The following is a 20783-nucleotide window of genomic DNA, read 5'->3' on the forward strand; positions in this document are numbered from 1 at the left end:
TTGTATTCTGATTTCCAGTCCTGGGTGAGGGGCAAAGAGGCTCTTGGTCTGACGTACTTCAGGGTCTCCGGCGGCGAGGAGAACGTAAGGAAGGGTGGTTATAGAATAAGGACTCGGTCATGTAATTTCCAACATCTGATCAAATGCACGACCAAATAACACGGATATCAGGGGGCGATGCAAAACAAGTAGCTGTTAATAACGCGGGGCGTTGAAAGCCTGGGATTGAGGCTGCAGGATGCAGACGCCCTGGACCAAGGGTGAAACGCCTCTGGTGGCGCCAATACTTGCCGTTTGCAGATCACATCAAGACCCATTCATCATATTCTCTAGGAGCTACACACAATAGAAGTACTCTGAAGAGCTTACTACTTCAAACATATGATATGCTTCACTTAGGGGGGACATGAATGAGAATGGGTGAAGCTCGTTCATCATTTGGAGCTAAGTTTGCAAGGTCTTGGTTTTCCTCAGCTTGAGTGCCCTCATGCCTCCAGCCAGGCATACTTTTGGCGATACCATTCTCCGTCGCACTACCTTAATTGACTTGGAACGCCTTACTCCGTGCTGTAACGTACAAAAGTCTCAGCAGAGAATAATAGATCGCTCGGCGAACCCTCGTGCGCGAAGTTCCTATCCAAAGGGATTCCACATATACCCCAGCACCCCAAGCTCAGTCAATGCCGTGCTGCTTTTTCAGCTTCTCCAAGTTCTCTTGTCTTTCAGCTAGATCTTCTTTTGATTTCGCCATCTTTTCTGGTTGGTGGTAGAGAACTGCACTCATTAGCACGAAAATAAATAAAGACATCTGTCTGTAGCATATTGTCTGACATACCGACCAGATAGCGATTCTGGAAATTGAACCCATTCAACTTATCACATGCCTGCTTTGCGTCCATGACATCCTCATATACCACGAATGCGGTGCCTTTGGTATTGTTGGCGATGCCTTGCCGTATTTGCCTGTCCTATCGATCAGCCGCCGAACGACACATCAAAGACCCATTTTGGTCTACACGTCGACCGTAGGATATGGTCAAGAATACACGCACCGTACGGGCCCGAACTTTCCAAACAGATCAAACAAATCCTCAGGCGTGACATTATAGCTAGTCCGAGTCAGCAGGAAGACCGAAAACTGCGTAAAGAAGGCATTAGCTGAACGCAAGGAAATCTGACCTCAAATTCTTTACGAATAGAGCCCTAAACGCTATGGTCAGCTGCTTGTAGCTTCTTTACCGACGCCAGCAGTAACTTACCGGTTTACTTCAGGGGCCAGCTTTCCACCGCGACTCATCTCTTGCTAGGTTGGTGGGATCTTTAGCTGGCTCTTCTGTGGTATCCAGCATATGACGGATTAGATAGATGCTGTCCAATTTTTCCTGTAGACTTTTTTAAGTTGGAGCAAGTCCCCTGGCTCCGCATGGGAAATAGACTACTTTAATTTAGGTTCGACATGATGCCTGGTGATGCATGCATGCCGGGTAGATTAGATAACACCACACCAAGCTCAAAATTCTTACGTACCCTGATACTGTACATTACCTAGGTGCCTAGGTAGGTAGCCCCTAGTTCTTCAGTCTTTTTACACTTTACGCACGCTATACGCCTTGATGCATATATGCTAGGTGAAAGTCACGAGTGTAGAGACATTTTGAAAACAGCCTGGTCGAAACATAGAGGCGTAAATACCAGTCATTAACGGCAAACGTGAACAGTTTGTTCCACAGCTTTGTGATGTGAATAGCAAGAAGTGGTTAGTAAAGTCCCCATAAGCAAAACATTCATCCTTGACAGCTATTCTACCTAGGCTAGCCGGTTCGCTGAATCACAAATGCTGCGTGCCTAGATGACGGCCCGATAACGCCCTTCGTAGGGTATATATGAGCAACCAAGAAACCGTATTCTCCCAACGCGTACCCGTGGGCAGCTCAAGGCAAACGCTCCGTGCAAACACATAAAAGGAGATGTTGATACAAATGCTTCCTCTTCCACAACGTTCCTCAGCACGTTGCTTTCGTCTATGTCTTCAGACCATTATCAGGACCACTCAGTCGATTTCCACAACGTCCCCTTCGGCCTTCCTCTTTCTCAGGTTTGACTCACCGGGCGTGTGCCCACCAGTGCTGAAAATCTCATCCATCCTCGCAATTAAATTCTCAACCCCCTTGAGATCAGCAACTATTCCTCCTTTTGTCATACCTCTCCATCCATCCCCCTTGCCCCTCAAGGCACCTTTCAGACCTTCCTCGAAAGCTTCATTGCCTGTTTCCGCTTTCTTGATGCTTTCTTCCGGCACAATCCACATGAGTTCGTCTCTTCTCTGCCGCAGACGCACGTCGAAGCCACCTTTGGGGTAGGGCGCAGAGTAGCGGAGCTGATACCATTGCTCCGAGCGGGTAAGGACTGCGACGCCGCCATTTGTATGGACAGTCTCAACTGCAGCTAGCGCGCGGACAACAGGGAGTGTCATCCGCATGACGCCAATAACGCTTGCGAGACCCTGGGGCTTTAGCCGAGCTGTGAGATAGTCTACGATGCGGAGGTGTGGATTAGGTTTAGCGAGAGAGACACGCATCGGTCCGTCAGGAGGGAAGTATATGGTTGCCTTCAAAGGACTGGGGATTTTATTGTATACAAATTCAATGTGGGTGAGAGACGCACGTTGGAAGGTAAGTTTATGTGACTGGATGGTGGAGACAAAGTCTAGCAGAAGGCCAATTGCTGACAGGCGACGGGTAATGTTGGGAATGTTGGTCTCCCCAACTTTCGCAAGAACCTGGAAGGTGAAAGCCCCAGAGGTAGGGTGGAAAATTATCGAAGGAATGGCAAATACTAGATCCTTAACGTTGGAGACAGGTTTCTGCATGCGGGCGGAAATCATGTGGATTGCGGATTTGTGTGAGCAATCAAGACCTCGGTAATCGAGCTTAACCATCTCATTGGCCCATGGCAAGCTGGAAGCACTAGGGGTGCTTAACAGAGACGGAGCACGCTCGCCAGGAAAACGGAACAAAATGGTCGGTGTCCGAATTCCCGTGCTGCTAGGTGCTGAAAAATGAACTTTATGTGGAATTTTGGAGGCTGAGAGATGACGGGTATCGCAGTATTGAGAGATCATCCCTACGGCGTTTCGCTCAATGTGGGCAAGCGCAGTATAAGACTGGTCGGTCACAAGCGACTGAGGGTCCGTAGCTGCGACCTTGTACGCTGCTCGAAGTCTGGGTCCAGATACCGAGTTCGACGTCGCCGATTCAATTAATGTTGCTTTGTCTTGGAGCTCTACAATCCACCAGGAATCGCCTTCGAGGCCAGTAGTGAACGCCAAGATCCAATTAGCACTCCAAGCTTGTCTTCTGAAGAACTTGGTTCTTTGGGTATTCTTTGGAAAGAGGCGTTGCATTGTGTCCTGGCCTGGGTTCAACGATCGCACGGGCTCCAATCCCATGCTGCGGGCACTAGCATCGACTTCCTCCTGAGATGCGATTGACCTGAGATGCGCCAATTGAGAAGCCCCTTCTGTAGCAGGGGATGCAAGACGATTTAGCTCATGTTCCGCGCGACTGTTCAAGTGAGACGCTGGTAGTACTGCAAATCGGCCTGACACAGGCTCTTGAACAACTTTCACGGCTTTCGAGGTCGTAAGCTGTACAAGCAAAGATGCGTTCAAAGGCTCTGTCATCGATGAGTTGCGTTTGCACCTCATAAAACCTCCCGAATACAACGACGATTCGTTCAACTTGGCCGCCATCTCCTGGAAGATGTAGTTTGTGTGCAGTGCGATGATTTCCTGAACAATGTTTAAGAGTGACAGTTCACCCAATCTTATTTCAACTGTGACATTGTCAACCTCCTTGCCATTGCGGAACCACCGCAAAGCAATGTGAGGTATCCTTTGGCTTCTTGATGAGTAGGATAGTCGAACCTCTTTGCCACGCTTGAGCCCAATCTCGATCCAATTCTTGCCTCCTGGCCTATTCGACCAGTATTGCAAAACAACAGATCGATGCACAGCCTCTACTTGTAAATGTTCAGACCAGTGACCCCTCACCATTTCGTGCGCTTGATTCCTCAAGACAAGGAGCTTGTGGGTGAGTACGAGGTTGTGCAGGAAATCAAAAAGGCCTTGCAGACCATCGTGCTTGAGCACGTCGTTGGCCCTGCCTTCAATTTCATTTCGCAGCCTACCGGCCGGCAGCTCCATAGGTTTTGGCGAGAATGCAAAGCGAAAGTCAATGAAATAGAGCTGTGATGAGGCATCTTCCTCGGCTATAGAGAGGTCGACCTCAAATTCGTCCACAACGTGGAAGGTTGCTCGACCAGACGCAATGGAGTAATCTCGAAAGACTGGTGGTATGTTTTCTTGAAGGTTTAAACGGATCGAGAGAAGGGTGTTGATTCTCCGGAGGGCATTGACGAGTTCTTGGGGGGTTAAAGGCTCAGGAGGTAGGTAGCTGAGATCAGGTAGCCACGATGCTTTGCCAAGAGAAAGCACCTCCAAAGCGGTCTTGATATCAGGGTTGGGCTCTCTGAGTGGTATGAGTCTTCGCTTTAGCTCTCCCATCCATGAACAACACTCATCGTATTGGCCTATCTGGTTGCTGAGCCAGAAATTTAGGTCAATAACCCTGCTCACTGCCTCTACTTGTCGGGCCCATCGAGATAGTATTAAAATCTTGACGAATTGCGCCCTCCGATCGCTGGCGAAATATAGCATGCGCAGCTTCTTCTGCACATTAGCCTGCGAAGTGTCTCCGTTACCATTTAATTGTTGGTGGACATGGTTATGGGGCTCGCTTTGACTAGGCTGAGGAACTGGCATGTCCGACATATCATTGATGACGTCCGTAAGGTCGTTAAAGGTTTCTTGAACAAGCCTTGATATCAGGGAGGAGAAGGGTACGTAACCAAACGTTACATGCTCAATCTCCGGAGGAAGTTGGCCCACAAGCTTCTCGATCGCAGCGGATGTCTTGCGCTGAATGGAGCTAGGACTTGAGGGGATACCATTTGCATAGGTCCCATTCATGAGCCCATGATCTCCATTTGTTTGCGCATAGCCATTGCGGTAGTCTCCCATCTTGACATCGTGAGTATCTCCTTCGACCCTGGCATCAGACTGGACATCAGCCGCCATCTTCATGCCCATAGGACCCTTGCTAATAACTTCGGCTCTTGGAAGAATGCCTGGCATGCTGTGCGATTTATTGTCGACGACCTCGTCCCGCTGTTTCGTTTGCTCCAACGCCACCCCACCCACCGACTCCTCCTTCCCCTCCAACGAATCCCCCCTCGCACGCTGTATCGACTCTATCTTGCCCTGCCAATCAACATACGAATTCGGTACGTGAGAAGTATGGGCTTGGGAGGGGCCAGAGGGAATGAGCAAATGCTATCGATGAAGTGTAAAGTACATGTCATGTGTCGATGTGATGGCCTCGGCAGGAACGAGGGGAAAAGAGATGGGGTGAGCGCAGAGCAAATGGGTGTTGTCGAGGGGTGGGGTTCGGTCTCAATCAGAGCGATGAGTTGTCGGTTGCCTGGTTTCGCAGATTAAGGCGAAAGAGCAAGAGGGGCTCCGCGAGCAGGTTGGATAGTAGACAAGACATGTAAAGTAGGGTATCAAAAGAAGGTAAGGTAGAGAGAGAAAGAGAGATGAGGTTTTGTTGGTTGAGCTTGTTTCAGGCAAGTTGATTATTGTTTCTCAGGAATTTGCTAATGCTAACATCACCTAGCGCCCTTTTCATGCGCCGGCCAAAACAAACTCAGTAGGTATTATTATCATCATTATTATCATTATCATTGACAATGAAACTATGGGCATTCTTGGATTAACCAATACAACGAGTTGTTTGCATCAAAACATAAAGCTTAATCTTTGGCCACTTCCTACGAGTCCTGCTTTTCGCTTCTACGAGTAAGATGTTACAATCGCTACCTTCTTCCAGTGCGTGGGATGTCCTCATGATATCCTGCGCGCATCTTCCAAAGTCCAGAACTAGGGATGTATCCGTATGTGCTTATGTCCTTTGTGGCCTAGTCGATAGACTGCCTAGAGACTACCTTAGAGTCCGAGATGATACAGCGTGAAGCGGGTACCAATCTACCAGTCTAGCATTCTAAGCATCTGTTATCGAGCTCTTGGGGCTGTTGTCCTGAAGTATAACTTTACCTCCGCACTGTAAACTGTCTTGAATTGGAAATTCCGTAACAGCGTATACAACACACCATCCTGTTCCATGTTCTTTCTTGCAGCTTCAGTTGATGCATATTGTTCCTTTGATTACTTATGGGGAGGGTTGAAATGGGAGACGCAAGAGGTTGGGGAGAAGAGGCGATCATTTTAGCGTTTGCGGGGGAGCCCGACCCGGAGCAATACAGTAAAAGCAATGAGACAGCTTTCGCGTCGCAAGTCCTCGTCCATCAATTCGACAGTTCGACCCGTCAGCATCATGGTTCGTTCCAATGAGCTCCTCTACCTTTGACCATACTTCCATACTCATCCTCAGGTTCCTCACCATGGCCTTGAACCGCCCACATTCTCTTCTTTTCACTCTAAAGCTTCCTTCCGGAGCCCCACCGCCTCCTCTTTAGCCGACGACGAGGAAGTCTATAAGCTTTCTCTCTTCTCCCTATAATATGGAGCCCGACAATTCCTCTCATCCCCCCTCATATGCTGGAGAAGATACCCGGTTGACGAGCACCAAAGAGCTCTCAGGTTGGTATTCTTATGGCTGGGCGGCCGAGGTATTCGTTGTATGCGGTGTTGGGTCTTTCATCCCCATTACCTTGGAACAACTCGCGCGTGAGCGCGGCGTCCTCCTGTCCGACAGGACGATATCCTGCAGCGCCGGCTTCAAGACTCCCATGCCAATAGAATTCCCAAATACAACCATGCCATACGAGGCGGCGGCTACGACTTTATCCTCTCGAGCAGATAAAGGACAGTGTATAATCAATTTCTTCGGGACTGACATCAACACGGCGAGCTTTGCCATGTACACCTTCTCAATCAGTGTGCTCGTACAAGCTCTTCTCATCATCTCAATGAGTGGAGCTGCAGACCACGGTCGTTACCGAAAGAGCCTCCTGCTCTCATTTGCATTTACAGGAGCTGTGGCGACCATGCTTTTCCTTGCTGTAATCCCGAAGGTCTACGCACTTGGGTCATTGTTGGCCATCATCTCAAACACTTGCTTCGGCGCGTCTTTTGTCTTATTGAATTCATTCCTCCCCGTCCTTGTACGTCGGCACCCATCCATTCAGGCGCCTGAGATCGATGGAAACAGCTATTCGGAAGGGTCAAGCTCCGAGCAGACAACCGACTACGAGGATCAAGGTCACGATAGTGCTACAGAATCACTTATACAGTCCTCTTCCGTCGCTCGTCGAATGGTACCTATTGAAACTTCATCTACGCCCATTTCACCTGCACTTCGGCTATCAACCAAGATATCGTCATATGGGATAGGGATTGGATATATTGCGGCGGTGATTGTCCAGACCCTAGGTATAACAATTGTTGTAGTTGCGGACTCTATGACCACGTCCACGACTTTGACTCTTCGAATCGTCCTCTTTCTCGTCGGTCTATGGTGGTTTATCTTCACAATTCCAGCAGCACTCTGGCTGCGGCCGCGGCCGGGTCCTCCACTACCATTTATAAGCAATGGTAAACAAAGGAGCTGGGCGGGTTATATTGCTTATGCATGGTGCTCCCTTGGGAAGACTATCCTGCGAGCTCGCCGCTTGAAGGATGTCACGCTTTTTCTAGGCGCTTGGCTACTTCTGAGCGATGGCATCGCAACAGTCAGCGGTACTGCCGTGTTGTTCGCGAAGACGGAACTGCAAATGACACCCGCCGCTCTAGCATTGATCAGTCTGGTCGGGACCGTCGCAGGGATTTTGGGAGCATTTTCCTGGAACAAAGTTGTACGTATTTTCGGACTGATTTCTTCTCGATGAGTACCGCCACTGGAAACGTGATGCATGTTTCTGAGGCTTTCCGAGAGCTAAGGGCCCTTTTTACTTCCCATCCTCGTCTCAAAAGTTGAATTGTCTTGAAGAATTGAAACTGACTCTGAAATCCCAATCACAGTCCCAATTGTTGGGCATCCCTCCGTCAAAAACGATTATCGCTTGTATATGTCTTTTCGAAATAATTCCAATATATGGGCTTCTAGGATATATACCTGCCATAAGACGCTTTGGGGTGTTCGGTCTCCAGGTATGCATAGTTTGGCAAGGGCTTATTCTTCTTGTTGTGATTGGAGATTTCGTGTCTTGAAATGGGTTTCTTACTGCGTTGTGCTCTCTTCATCTGGTTCCTCACTCGACCTTTTGTTATGAGAAGAGTATGCTGACTTCCGAATCCTCGTTAGCAACCGTGGGAGATGTATCCTCTCGGTGCCATCTATGGCATCGTTCTTGGAGGGCTTTCTTCGTACTGTCGTAGTCTCTTTGGAGAGCTCATACCTCCAGGATCTGAAGCTGCATTCTACGCTTTATATGCAATCACGGACAAAGGCTCAAGCGTTTTCGGCCCAGCCATTGTTGGTGTGATTACAGATCGATATGGGGAGATACGTCCTGCGTTCGTGTTTCTGGCTGTACTCGTATTCATACCGCTGCCTCTGATGTTGCTGGTCGATGTTGATCGAGGGAAAAGAGATGGTGCTGAAATGGCAAAGGAGCTGGAAGGAAAGAATGATATTACTCAATCCAGGAGCGAAGATGTTATCCGGCTGGTTGATGAAGAGGAAGACGAATGACCAATCCCGAATTGAGCGATGGTGTTGAATGGGTATGGGAGCTGTATTGTGGCTTTATGCCCAGCCCCGTAACACTGTTAGACTTTGATATCCTTGTCAAATTGAAACGTGAATATATTGAATGGCTTGCGCCTCACGAAGCTTTGGCGAATACTCAAAATGCGACATAGGCGTAAAATGGCATCTCAAAGGATTGTTTCCAACAAAAAAGTCGCACTAGGGGCTCGAAGTCGAGATCGATAATCATGGCCACAGGGACCAAGTTACTACCCATGAGACATGCATAAGAGAAAGACGTGCAATTCAACTCAGGATCATTCGCACTGGGGTTTCGGCCATCTATGTTGAACCATTTCAGTGGAGGATGCGATCGTCCTACGCGATAGAACGGCTAACGAGCCCTTGCTGTGGTTTTACTGATACAACGGGCTTCCATGCTTTCCCTCAGTACTGACACGAACGCCATTCGTTCCTGCTCATCAATGTCCCCATTCCAACGCCTAATCGTGCACACCCCATTTCCCTACCTCCTCCATTGCTGCCTTTCCACCGTCTTTTAACCTTTCCTCTCCCAGCACTCCACTGACACAGGCCCAACCACTTCTTCCGCCTCCCCATTTCAGCACCTCCTCTTTATATCTCTCTCCTGCCTCTCTGTCCACCGCCCTACCATCCTTTCCTCCGCTAAAGACTTCCTTCCATACCTTCCCTGCAATAGCTCGATCGAAAAGGTAACTATAGTAGGTACCCCCATACTCTACCAAATGTCCAAAAAAGCCCTGCGCGTTCGTGCCTCGAGGCTCCCGCACGCTACTGTATTTATCGTAAACGTCGAAGAAAGCTTTCGTGCTATCAAAGCCTCCGTTCATGTCGACCGGAAGCGAAGAGTGGTAAGCTTGATCTAGCAAACTAAACAGGATCTGGGTCTCCGTTTGGACACCCTGTCCTCGTCCATGCATCAGCAATGAATTTTTGACCATCTCATACGGCAAAGATGCGCCGGTCTCCCAGTGACGTGCGAAAAGCGCAAGTACCGAAGGATCCGAGGCGAAATACTCCATCAGGACCGAAGGGAGCTCCGCGAAGTCGGTGGGGCAGCGAGTGCCGGCGACGACCTGCAGAGATGTACGGCCAAGAATTGAATGGATGGCGTGGCCCATTTCATGGAAAAGCGTTTTGACGTCCTGAAAGCCAAGCAGCGCGGGAACTGACGAGTGTGGCGGGTGAGGAAAATCACAGATCAAAGCTAGTACCGGAAGTTGATAGTACTGGTGGTTATTGATGAAGGACGAAACTGCCATGCCATCATTGGCATCCTGTGGAGAGTCTGGCCCTTCACCAGTCTCTGAAGGGGAGATAAGACGCGAGCAACGAAGGGTGAAATGTGTGGGATTTGGATTCTTGCCAGCACGCGCGAAAAGGTCGCAATAAAGTACTGCGACGTGGCCGTCAGTCTCGTGTAGAACGTCCAGACGACGCACATCAGAGTGCCACGTTTCTCCGGGACTGGTACTACGAGGGACAAAACGGATGCCGTAAAGCCGGTTGAAGAGGCGCGAAAGCCCTTGCATCACTGTGCCCAGAGAGAAGTAGGCCGGCATGAAATCGGGGTTTCGAGACTTTGGTTTCAGATCAACGTTGAGACGATTTCGATAGTAGATCAGGTCCCACTGCTCAATTCCCGTAGAAATGCCATCTGCTGCTTTCATCTGCTTCATTCGCACCAGTTCTTGCATTACGCGCGGAGCGTTATCCGCGGAGAGCGCTGTGAGAAAAGAAACAACGGCCTCGGGTGACTTAGCCAGCTTATCAGACAAGTTCATGTGAGCATAGCTCTCATGACCAGAAAGATTTGCAATCTCAACGCGGGTCACCATCAGCCTTTCGAGCAGCTTAGTCTGCTTCCTCGAGGACTGTCTTCCTGCGATGTAGATCTCTCTTCGTGTCGCTTCGTCCTCCACGGTTCCCAAAGCCGTATATGGCACATCCCCAACAGTGGGCAATCGTATCCTCTTACGCCCCTCAGAGTATCGCGCGAGGATCAACGGATCCATACCTTTCAGCTGTCTAATATCAAAGTCGAGGTAAGACGTTGTCGGAGTCATACTGTCCAGAAACTCGTTTCCCAATGCCTTCATCTGGTTCGACAACTCTACGAATCTTCGCCTCTTTTCGGCAGGCAATTCAATGGCAGAGTTCGAAAAGTCTCGAAGCAGGATCTGGGCCACCATTTTCTCTTCCTCATTCCACGATCCCGAGGCTCCATGTGTCGAGATAGCCTTCCTGAGTTGGGCGTTTAATCCGGGAGTGGTATTAAGAACGTTCATATAATCGAAGAGAAACGCATAAGCCTGGATGGCGGCTTCTTGATACTGAGCATCTGGATGTGTGCAGCGTACAAAATCTGCAATATCGAGGACTCGACACAAGGAATCGCTGAGAAGGTCAAGTTGTCTTGGTATGGCTGCGTATGCCTCAGTTGAGGCTGCTGACAAGACATCATCCACAATTTTCTGACACTTCTTTTGCGTGACCTGGGCGTATTTGAGGAAGCCCGAGGGCTCTATAAGGTATTGGTTCTGGAACAAGCCACGTGAAGGTCTTGCTAAGTCGGAAAAATGGTGCTGAGAAAACTGCAGCCAGTCATTGTGAGAGTCGAATATCTGGCGCAAGGTGGTATCCTCAAGGCTTCTTTCGTGACTGGTGGTAGACGAAAATCGACTTTGCTTGGGGCCAGCAGTCGCGGTTGCTGCCGCGGCAAGTAGGCCGCGAGGTGTGTAGAAGTGAAGAGCATTCCGAAGGGATGGCGTTGATAGGCGACATGGTAAATTGATCATGTCCTTGCTTCTATACAACGTGAATGCCGGACCTCTTCATGCATCCTCATATCCTCATCTGAAGTAACAAAACCTTCGAACTTGTATTCTCGTACTTTAATGTTTATTCCGATTATTACCGCTAAAGAGAACGCTAAAGTAACTATGGCTAGTGAGCGGCGCTGTGATGAATGGTGGGGAAATTCGAGTATGTAGGTACTCAGTACAGGAAAGAAGAACTTCGTCCTACATCTTGACACCCACAAGCATAAGACAAACACACACCGTTCCATTTCTTGCCTCGTGTCCAGTCTTACACCATGGCGTCTGACTCAAAAGACTCCGCTTTTGGCATCCTCGGCTCCTCGAAGCTCAACACCGCCGACGGCAAGAATCCCACCTCCTCCGCCACCACTTCTATGTCAACTCAGGCAGGCACAGCTAGCGGTCAAAAGAACACCGAAGAGTACAGACAGGTTCGTACATCCCGGAGTAAACGTTATTTGTTTGGGGTTAAGGGGAGCAAAAGTGTCCTCCTACTCTTGAGAATTTGTTTCATTACCCAGGTTCTTGGCTTGAAGGAGCAATGCTGACTCCGAATTCTGCGTAGGAGTGCAGCAAGGCTCATGATGCTCTAGAGGATCGTCTACGCGATGAGGAGAGGGAAAGGAAGTGGAGCGGGAGGTGGTGAGGTACAAGTGAAAGTGATAGAGCTCCGCCAGTGTCTGAGGAAGCAGTAGGAGTGGTGACATGTGGGATGGAGAGCTGGGGCAATTGGCTCATGTTCAATATTCCAAGGAAGCAAAGGATATCTTATGTGATGGCTGAGGACAGGTTGAGCGAGAATTCCTTCAGTATGACGAAAATGAATTACAAGTGGCATGATTCCCTATTCCTATCATATTCTTATCGACGTTTGCAAGCTTATCCAATTGTTTGGAGCGTCTGTCTAGACTCAGAAAAGTGTCCACGTAATATCAGCTTGACGGCCTGCAGCCCGCTTGCGGACGTGTAAGCACAAGACACCCTCTATCACGCCCCGCCTTTGGTGTAGACCTCATAAGGCGCACCTACTCCCAGAGCGCGTCTCGCATCCAAGCCCAGGAGGGAGAGGCCATGCAGATAACTTGCGTTTGTCCACCCAAAACTACTCCCTCAGATCAGCGGTTGTGTATCTAAACATCTCGGAAGCATTCACGCGACTCACCCTTCCTCTGGAGCGTACTTGAAGCTCAGTCCTTGGTTCCCATACTCTGCCCCTACGCGGTGGGGGCTCTTGAGCTGCGTGACGTCGTATTTCTCGACCACAGTACCATTGTAATCCACGAAAACCTTGGTGATCATGTGAAGCCAGCGGTACGCTAGTCTCTCGGCCTCCTCGTGATAACCATATTTCCTCAAGCCATCCCAAGCCAGAATTTGATGAGGAGCCCAGCCATTAGGATAGTCCCATTGCTTCTGAGGATTCGCTGCATTGACCGGGCCACGAGAATTCTCTGTATTCGAAGAGAGACCACCCACACATTCGAATTTGGGAAGGCCTTTTTCAACGAGTAAAGCCGCTTGATGCGGACTAGCTACCCCGCACCAAAGAGCCCAGAGGCTTGTCACCGTCTCATACTCAGTTTGCTTCTGAGTCACCGAGTTGTAGTCAAAATAGAGACCCTTCTCTTCATTCCACAAATACCTATCAATTAATCCTTTTCTCTTTTTGGCAGAAATGTCCCAAACGGCGGATGACTCGAAACGATCCACCACCTGACCGGGAGCACAAAAATCAGCAGGTACTTGAAGAGTGTCCTCGAAGATGGTCCGAATCGCCTCCGCGATGTCCATTTCGTATCGATAGAGCAGACAATTCAAATCTATCGTTGCTAAGTCTGCGCAGACTCCCACGAATCGATTCGACGTATCATGGCCACTTTCCCTGAGTGCTCTGTCATGGAGGAAGAAGGTGTCAAGCTCAGGCTCTTGGATTTTACCATTGGTGTATGCCTGTCCAATCTCAGTCATCGTCATGTTGTGCTTCGCGGCGTAAGGTTCCAAAATGTGGTCAAACCCCGTTGACTCAACTTCTGGAGGGATACCAATCCCAATGGGCCTGTATCTGGTGAGTCCAGTGCCTTCGTCGTATCTGGGAGCCGTCATCCAGTAATTGTAATACTCCTTCATTGCGGCGAGGATTGCCAGCTTGAGAAGGTCCTTGGATCCAGGCTCATGTTTGGTCGCATTGTAAGTTTTCAAAGCTAGATCTGTGAGGAAAGGGGGCTGTGCTCTGCCAAGGTAGTACGACCGGTTCGCATTGAGTATTTTGCCATAGTGTTTGATCTCGAAGATAAAATGTCGTAGGATCGACTTGACAACATGTGGATGCGTATCTATCATTGACGTAGCACAGAAACAGCTATCCCAGTTGTAGAGTTCGTTGAATCGTCCTCCAGGTACAACGAATGGGAGTCCTATGAGTTCTTTGCGTCCATTCGAGTCATTTCCCTCCATCTCAAGCGCCAGAATGCCAGGCTTATCGTTCAAGCTCCTGATGAACTCAGCCGTGATGTCGCTTTCTGGAAGCCATTGTACGTCCAAGCTTATGTCTGGCATTTCCCGCGCAAGCTTCGAATAGTATGCGTGCTGTAGTGGTACGCCATGCGGTACATAGATTCTTGGGTGAGAGTCCGCAGCCTCGCGGGTCTTGGGATCTCTCGCTGCAACGGCGATGCCAGAGCTATCGATGTTCCTCTTCAGGTTGTCCCACCAGCTGGTTTTGATCAATCGCTGGAGACGATCGACTGGATCCTCAGTGACTTTTTCCAAGTCGACTTCCAGAAAGTCCTCCCCCTTCTTCTGCGCCAGGAATAGCTCTTGCAGGAGATTTGCTAGATGATACGTACCTTTGATCTCAATCTCTTGAGTTGCATCATGCTTCAGAGGTTTCAAGAAGAAAGACTTCGTTTGATGACCAAAATTAGCATCCTTTCGATCTACACCTAGAGAACATGACACACCTTTGGTCCGCAGTCATCGACCGTTATCAGCCCATCCCCATCTGTATCCTCTCTCCATAACAATTTTTCTCTTGTAGTATTCACGGCTACTACTAGCTTTCCTTTCGTGCTAGTGACTTCATTTGTAAGTACCTCATAGTATCAGTCGACCCGCCCGGATTGGTATCAATGAAAGTAGGGCGATACCGTTGATACCATGTTTACTTTGTTGCTGCGTAGATGGTAAATCCCTTTCAAGGTGCACAGCACTTTTTGACTAGAATTGACACCACCACACGGTCAGTCAATGGGTGACTGCTCGTGTTTTTATAAGGAAGCCGGAAGAATGTGGTATAAAGCGAGAAAGTAGCCCGAGAACAAGCAGAGAAAACACGCCTAGAATTATTTTGACTTGAAGACTCGATGGGCCCCCAGAAGGTTGGTTTCAGGAGCAGGCCGGTACGCATAGGAACAAAAGAATGGAATGGATCAAATAGCTGCATAGAGTAGAAAAATTGACACGAAATACCGCCATACATTGCTCGAATCCTTCTGCGTTGTGCTTCCAGGGTTCCTTTCCAACTCAGCCGCTAGGTGTATATCCAGAGTCCTGCCAGCGTTCTCTGCATTCAGATCTGCCGATGACATCGTAATAGCTGCAAATTGTTGCGTCTTCCAATCTGACAAGAACCAGCCAGCAAGTGTGTAAAGGGGCAGATACTGTGGTACAGAATGAAGAAGAGCTAATGCTATGGTTTCGAGCACAGACAACTCAAGTCAATCAAAGTCACTTGTGATCAGGCTGGATGTCAGAAAGAAGTAGAGAAGCTATCGGCTGTATTTGGATAAATTAGGTATTCCAAGCACGACGAAAATCGAACCTATCCCAATTGTTGATGACAGATGCTTTTTACGGTCTTATCTTCTCAAGAGGTTTGGAAATTTCAAAGGCAAGACAGCGGAAGGTTGTGTTGGAAAAAGTTGGTGCTTGACCCTTCAAGGCGGGCAGTTTGAGAATTGGTCTCCCCGTGTCACAGATATGGGCAACGTATACCAATCGGAGGAAAGACTCGAAAATACTCGTACTCACAGTGCCCAGAGAAATATTGGAGCTGCTAGTGGTCAGCTCAGTCCGAGAATGCAGGGGATCGATTGACATTAAGGGAATAGGTATGGCCCACGGACGATTTTCTACTACTTACTAATACTATGACTCTCTCCTGTGTTAGAAGAATATCGATGTTTATGCGAGATGGCTTGTTCAAGAATACCATAAATGTGGTTGCTTGGAAGAAATGACTTTGAATTGATGAGAGGGTTGGGACCCTTTCTCTTGACCCTCCTGTTGTCATCTTCATTGCTTCCTTCGGTCTGTATAAATACGGAGGATTCGCGAAAGTGCACTTGTCGTTCATGGAAAATGCATAATACATTAACATAATTTATGTGATCAGATATGCGTCAATGGCAACACCGACCATGTCCTGCTCCAAAGGGCAAAGAAAGCGCTGCCGTATCATAGGATTTAACGACTCCCAGATTCCATCGCTCTGTACTCACGACGCCCCCTTGTGCTCTGCCAACCTTGAATAGAACTGCTGGTATTAGTAGACAGGCCGACCCTCGTCCCACTTCCTCTTCTCAACCATCTCCCGTCCTTCCACCTCCATGGGACTCGACCTATCATCAGGCGTCCCCTTGACTACAGGCCCCAAAATCACCCTTTTTTTTGCTCCACCACTCCATGCACCATCTTCAAGTAGGCCAACACTGCCAATCCATTCCCACACTCTTGACACGTCCCCGCCCCGGCCTTCTCGGACGCTGGCTCTTACGTTCGCATTTCTCTCGACTACTGCTCGCACTCGTTTCCACATACCTTCGCGCCTTTGATCGCTGAATTCATCTCGGAGAACATCATCACGCAGCTGTCCTACACTGATCCAGCTTTCGGCTGCATCTCCCCTGGCATGCAAAGCCGCTTGCGTGGCGAGACGGTCGAGAGTAGTGGCAACTAATGAGGGAACACGAGCTGTATCGTTACGGGACGTGAGAATAAGCGAGCGGATGTAGAGAAGAGCGATGCCGAACAGGATTATGATGGAAAGAGAGAGTCGATATCTTGCCAGCGTGAGTCGCGCGGATCTTTTGATGGCGCAGGAGAGGGGGAGGCGGGTGAGGGAGGTGCTGCTGAGGTGGAGATGTGTTCTGCGGGTGGGATGAGGTATCTGGTTAGTTTTTTGGTCAGATGTTGGTGGATTCGTTTTCATAAGCACGAATGTGACGCAAGAAGAATCGGCAAATGCAGAGGAAAGTGAACTTACCCATCAGAGGAGAAAACGACCTCTTCTCGGCCAATGATCTCCCCTATGGCACCCTTCCACAGAGATTCGAACTCTGCTGCGTCCATATTTCGTCTTCTCTTCTTGCCCACTTCTCTTTTCAAATCTTCTTCATCGATCTCCACAGGTACATCTTTGCCTTTGCTATTCTTCAAATTCCCACATTCAGCCTGCGCTTTTCGCTCCCTCAATTCTTCCACGGCTCTGTCCGCCACAGCTTTTACTCGTCGGACTTTCTCGCCGTCTGGCTCACAAGATGGCGGCAGTGGCACTAGGCCTTTTAAAGACAGTGGGTGTGGCTGTAGAACGAAGTCGTGCTCACATCTGGTCTCCATCCCTTGAGAGCAGATTGCGTGCTGAGGGCAAGGCTCACATGTCGGCTGCAGCACCTCTGCCCATTCAGGTAGTTGGACAGTCGATAGAGCATTGAATTGCCTGCCAATACCGCAGTAGCCAACAGCTAGCTTTTCCTGACGCCACCATGTAGCATACCCTCCGAGTAAAGCCACAAGGACTACCCATGGCGCGGACTTAGGGATTGTGCGAGGTTTCCGTGGGCGTTTCTTCTTCCGAGGTGGGAGGATGTCCAATTCTCCGTTTGCCGCACGTCCTCTGACCAACTCCAGCTGTTCTTCGGCTGTGAACTCCTCACCAGCCTCGATCCCATCCGTTGGCTCGTCTTCGCTAGCGGACTGCTTCAGCCTAGAAACGGGAACTTCGAAAGTCTTGGAAGTTGGGGCAATTATTCCATCCTGCTGCTTTGAAGAAGATAGAACCCCTTCGATCCTCCGCCTGCTTGAGTAACTCTTTCTCTTATCACTGCTTCTACCACCGCTCTTCCGTCTGTTTTCCCCTGGAGTTAAAGGGGAGCTACCGCTCTGGAAAGGGTTCTCATCGCTGAAAACACCACCCCTCATCGGCGGTCGCACTGGTGTATCTTCTGGATCTTGGACCTTCACCACGGGTGTAGCCTCGCTCTTACGGCTTTTCCGTACAGATGTACGGATTGGTTCTAAGTCAGGTTCAGTGTCCGATTGCCGGGCGTGCTTATTGGAGCTTCTTCGACCGTTTGATGCTTTTGTAGTGACGGATGACTCTGATACGGTGGGCTCCACCGATTGGCGTGTGCTCTTGCGTGGTTTCCTTTGTCGTGGAATATCAGGCACTGGCGGAGGCAGCATCGAGCCGGCATCGTCGTCATCGTCAGCGTCACCATTTAATGTCCCTTCTTGACTCCTCGGCATGTCTGTAATGCCCCTACTTGTGCGCCTGACTCTGTCTCGATCCGCTAATATCTTACGCGCCTTGGGCTTAAGCTCTTGATTGAAGATGTCGACGAGCTGCGGCTTCTTGGCTGAAGCTGGGTAGGGAATGTCGTGTGACATTAAGATATTTCGTAATCGTGGCATGGTAACAGACACAGGGTCGAAGGAGGGTGATAGATATGCGAGGTCATCCTCTGCTGAAGCCATGGTTTCGACCTAGGGCAAAGCCTTGCCTTTCACTCTCTTTATGCTTGCCGTGAGAGGTTGGTGAGGAGTGTGTGATATGAGGGTGAGAAGTTCTATTGTGATCATAACCATGAATTGCAACACTATCTAGCTATGATAGAGCTGACACTGGTTAGCAAGCGCGACTTTCTTTGTTTGTCTGCGTTGGAGGCAGCCGCGGAGGAGATTAAGGTCTGAGACTTTCAGCCACAGTGTTGCCACAATGTTGCCACCGTGGGGTACTTTAAAAGACTAGCACTTTTCGTATTATTCGTGTTTTGAAGCAAATGCCCCATCTTATTAGTATCGTGGAGAAGACTGATGAATGAATCTTTACAGCGCCTACAGCCTGCCTTGGTGACGTTTCGTTTGAGGTAGCTTGTCACGTTCCGTACTAGGTAATCACGCAAGCTGAAAACGAGTATTTTAAAGGTAAACATCCAGGTAAGTAATCCAATTGTACTGCCAACCCCCTCGCATTTAAGCGGGCTCGAAGGGTATCTCCTTCTTCCCGGGAAATCTTGTCCATCAAATGCTTGAAATCCTCGACATATCCACAGGGCTCAGCCGTTGATTGCCGGCATGGGCAGTATTAATTTTCTTTGCTGATCTCAGGGACAGTTGAACGTAAGCCTGGTGCAGCATTACCATAAGTGTTTCAGAAGATTGCAGTCGTTGATTTTGCTTGTTGCAGACCTCGGTCCTTTGCCGGTCAGAAGTAAGGAATCGATATTGACGGTGATGTGTCTTGGGGCTACCCTGCTGTAACGTAGGGCTATGTGATACACTGTCCTTCAGGCACAATCATCGTGTGGAGCGGCAACCGAAACAAAAATACTATGAGATTAACGCAGAGATTCCTCGAAGGTCGTTATGAAACGTGCAAAGCTTCGTACTCTCACGTCAACCTGCCCAAGACCATACCAACGCCTCATTTCATATCAATAGTCCCAAAGCCTTTGCTGCATCCGTTATGTATTGATCTGTCCTTGTATGCGCCTATGATCATCTAATGATTCCATCGCCGCCCTTTTTCCCTGGCGGTGGGCCCATAGGAGGTGCGTAGTCGTAGACAGGCTCTCCACCACGCTGCGGCGCAAAGGCACTTTCTGGCTGCTGCAACTCCACACCTTGCTGTTGACCTCCAAAATAACCTTGATTTTGTTCGTGACCTTGGTTGTAATGCCCTTGGTTCGAGACGGGAGGAGAGTATACGGGTGGTACTTGGTTATTATTGGCAAAATATGGCTGAGGGGAAGCGCCGGTGTATTGAGCTGGTGCGTGGCCTGGCGGTGTTGCGCCTGCGGCCCAGCCAGTGCCGCGGTAGGGTGAGTTACCAAGACGGCGACGTCGGCGTGCTGTAATACATCTGAGCAGCTATCAGTACGGATGTCTCTATATGACTTCATATAAAGTGTCGCGTGGCTTACGAGAATATCACGAAAATAAGAAAGGCACCAATCACAATGACGGCGAGCAGAATCCTAAAGCTGATCAGCTGCTTTCCAATGCGCGGTTTTTTCAAATGGTAGTCTACCATCTTCCGTAATTGGACCAAGGGCTGGTGCCGTAGTAGCTGCAGTTGCTGTCGTAATCATTGCAGCTGGTAAAAGCTAGGTTAGCTTATCGATTCCGCGAATGAACCCACAATCCAGGACGATGTCTGTCAAACACGACTTACTTGTTGTATCTAGGGATGATTGCCATCGTGGTCGTGGAATGAGTACTGATCGACGCAATGAATGGTATGTTCGTCGAAAGACAGACCGCTGGTGGGTGCAGTGAGGTGGTGGAATGGTGAAGTCGGGTAGAATCAGAGGTCAGTTGAGCGACTCTATATCTATCCTGGCTTAACGATTTGGTTGAAAGGGGATAGGAATATTTGAAGTATAGCAAGAGTCTGTGGGCCTTTTGTGGCAGTCAATATTGAAGTGGCGTAGGCCACGCAAGAGCAGGGCAATGCTCGATTGTTGTCATCATCATGCAGCTGGAAGGAGTCTAGCTCTGTGGGCTAAGCCTCTACTAGCGTATATCCCTGCCGAAAGCGCTAGCGCATCTTACGGCAGGGATTTTGCGGCTAGCCAGCGCATTCCCCGTTCGTGTTGATGAAATCTTTTGCGACGTGTATCATTTCTCCTTTCTTCAACCTCTTTATAATTATACAAAAATCAACATGGTAAACATCCATGTTATATCCGTGGCGGTTGAAGGCACATATCGTGCTTCTCAATTTTTCCGGTACAGAAGCACCGGATCCACGAAGATCAACCCCAAGCTCGTTTAGCTGCTTTACATGCAAACCCCAAAACATCCTCCCACCAGGGTCAATCATACATTGATGAAGAGGATCGAAAGAATAAGACAAACAGAAATTTCCCGG

The 20783-nt window shown here is 49.2% G+C and overlaps 7 protein-coding genes across 7 annotated transcripts; 2 read left to right on the forward strand and 5 right to left on the reverse strand.

Annotated features, from left to right (window-relative positions):
* Positions 1-673: 673 nt before the first annotated feature.
* Positions 674-1297, reverse strand: HO173_008748 (uncharacterized protein; the record flags this gene model as incomplete). Its single annotated transcript, XM_037310644.1, has 5 exons — positions 674-774; positions 836-963; positions 1053-1109; positions 1180-1203; positions 1260-1297. The coding sequence occupies 5 exons, from the start codon at positions 1295-1297 to the stop codon at positions 674-676; spliced, it is 348 nt and encodes a 115-aa protein (XP_037162414.1).
* Positions 1298-2050: 753 nt separating this feature from the next.
* Positions 2051-5824, reverse strand: HO173_008749 (uncharacterized protein; the record flags this gene model as incomplete). Its single annotated transcript, XM_037310645.1, has 2 exons — positions 2051-5320; positions 5816-5824. The coding sequence occupies 2 exons, from the start codon at positions 5822-5824 to the stop codon at positions 2051-2053; spliced, it is 3279 nt and encodes a 1092-aa protein (XP_037162415.1).
* Positions 5825-6639: 815 nt separating this feature from the next.
* On the forward strand, positions 6640-8771 carry HO173_008750 (uncharacterized protein; the record flags this gene model as incomplete). The annotated part of the gene is made up of 3 exons (XM_037310646.1): positions 6640-7932; positions 8099-8227; positions 8382-8771. 3 exons carry the CDS (start codon positions 6640-6642, stop codon positions 8769-8771), a joined length of 1812 nt encoding a protein of 603 aa, XP_037162416.1.
* Positions 8772-9271: 500 nt separating this feature from the next.
* Positions 9272-11608, reverse strand: HO173_008751 (uncharacterized protein; the record flags this gene model as incomplete). The annotated part of the gene is made up of 1 exon (XM_037310647.1): positions 9272-11608. One exon carries the CDS (start codon positions 11606-11608, stop codon positions 9272-9274), a length of 2337 nt encoding a protein of 778 aa, XP_037162417.1.
* A 299-nt stretch (positions 11609-11907) lies between these two features.
* HO173_008752 (uncharacterized protein) lies at positions 11908-12278 on the forward strand (the record flags this gene model as incomplete). The annotated part of the gene is made up of 2 exons (XM_037310648.1): positions 11908-12063; positions 12198-12278. 2 exons carry the CDS (start codon positions 11908-11910, stop codon positions 12276-12278), a joined length of 237 nt encoding a protein of 78 aa, XP_037162418.1.
* A 341-nt stretch (positions 12279-12619) lies between these two features.
* Positions 12620-18385, reverse strand: HO173_008753 (uncharacterized protein; the record flags this gene model as incomplete). The annotated part of the gene is made up of 5 exons (XM_037310649.1): positions 12620-12734; positions 12795-14533; positions 14593-14708; positions 16193-16779; positions 16896-18385. 5 exons carry the CDS (start codon positions 18383-18385, stop codon positions 12620-12622), a joined length of 4047 nt encoding a protein of 1348 aa, XP_037162419.1.
* A 1023-nt stretch (positions 18386-19408) lies between these two features.
* HO173_008754 (uncharacterized protein) lies at positions 19409-20110 on the reverse strand (the record flags this gene model as incomplete). The annotated part of the gene is made up of 4 exons (XM_037310650.1): positions 19409-19772; positions 19834-19887; positions 19941-20006; positions 20085-20110. The coding sequence occupies 4 exons, from the start codon at positions 20108-20110 to the stop codon at positions 19409-19411; spliced, it is 510 nt and encodes a 169-aa protein (XP_037162420.1).
* Positions 20111-20783: the final 673 nt, after the last annotated feature.

The sequence above is a fragment of the Letharia columbiana genome (assembly GCF_014066305.1).
Source record: "Letharia columbiana isolate WasteWater2 chromosome Unknown Sc0000034_s0, whole genome shotgun sequence".
NCBI classification, from domain to species: domain Eukaryota; kingdom Fungi; phylum Ascomycota; class Lecanoromycetes; order Lecanorales; family Parmeliaceae; genus Letharia; species Letharia columbiana.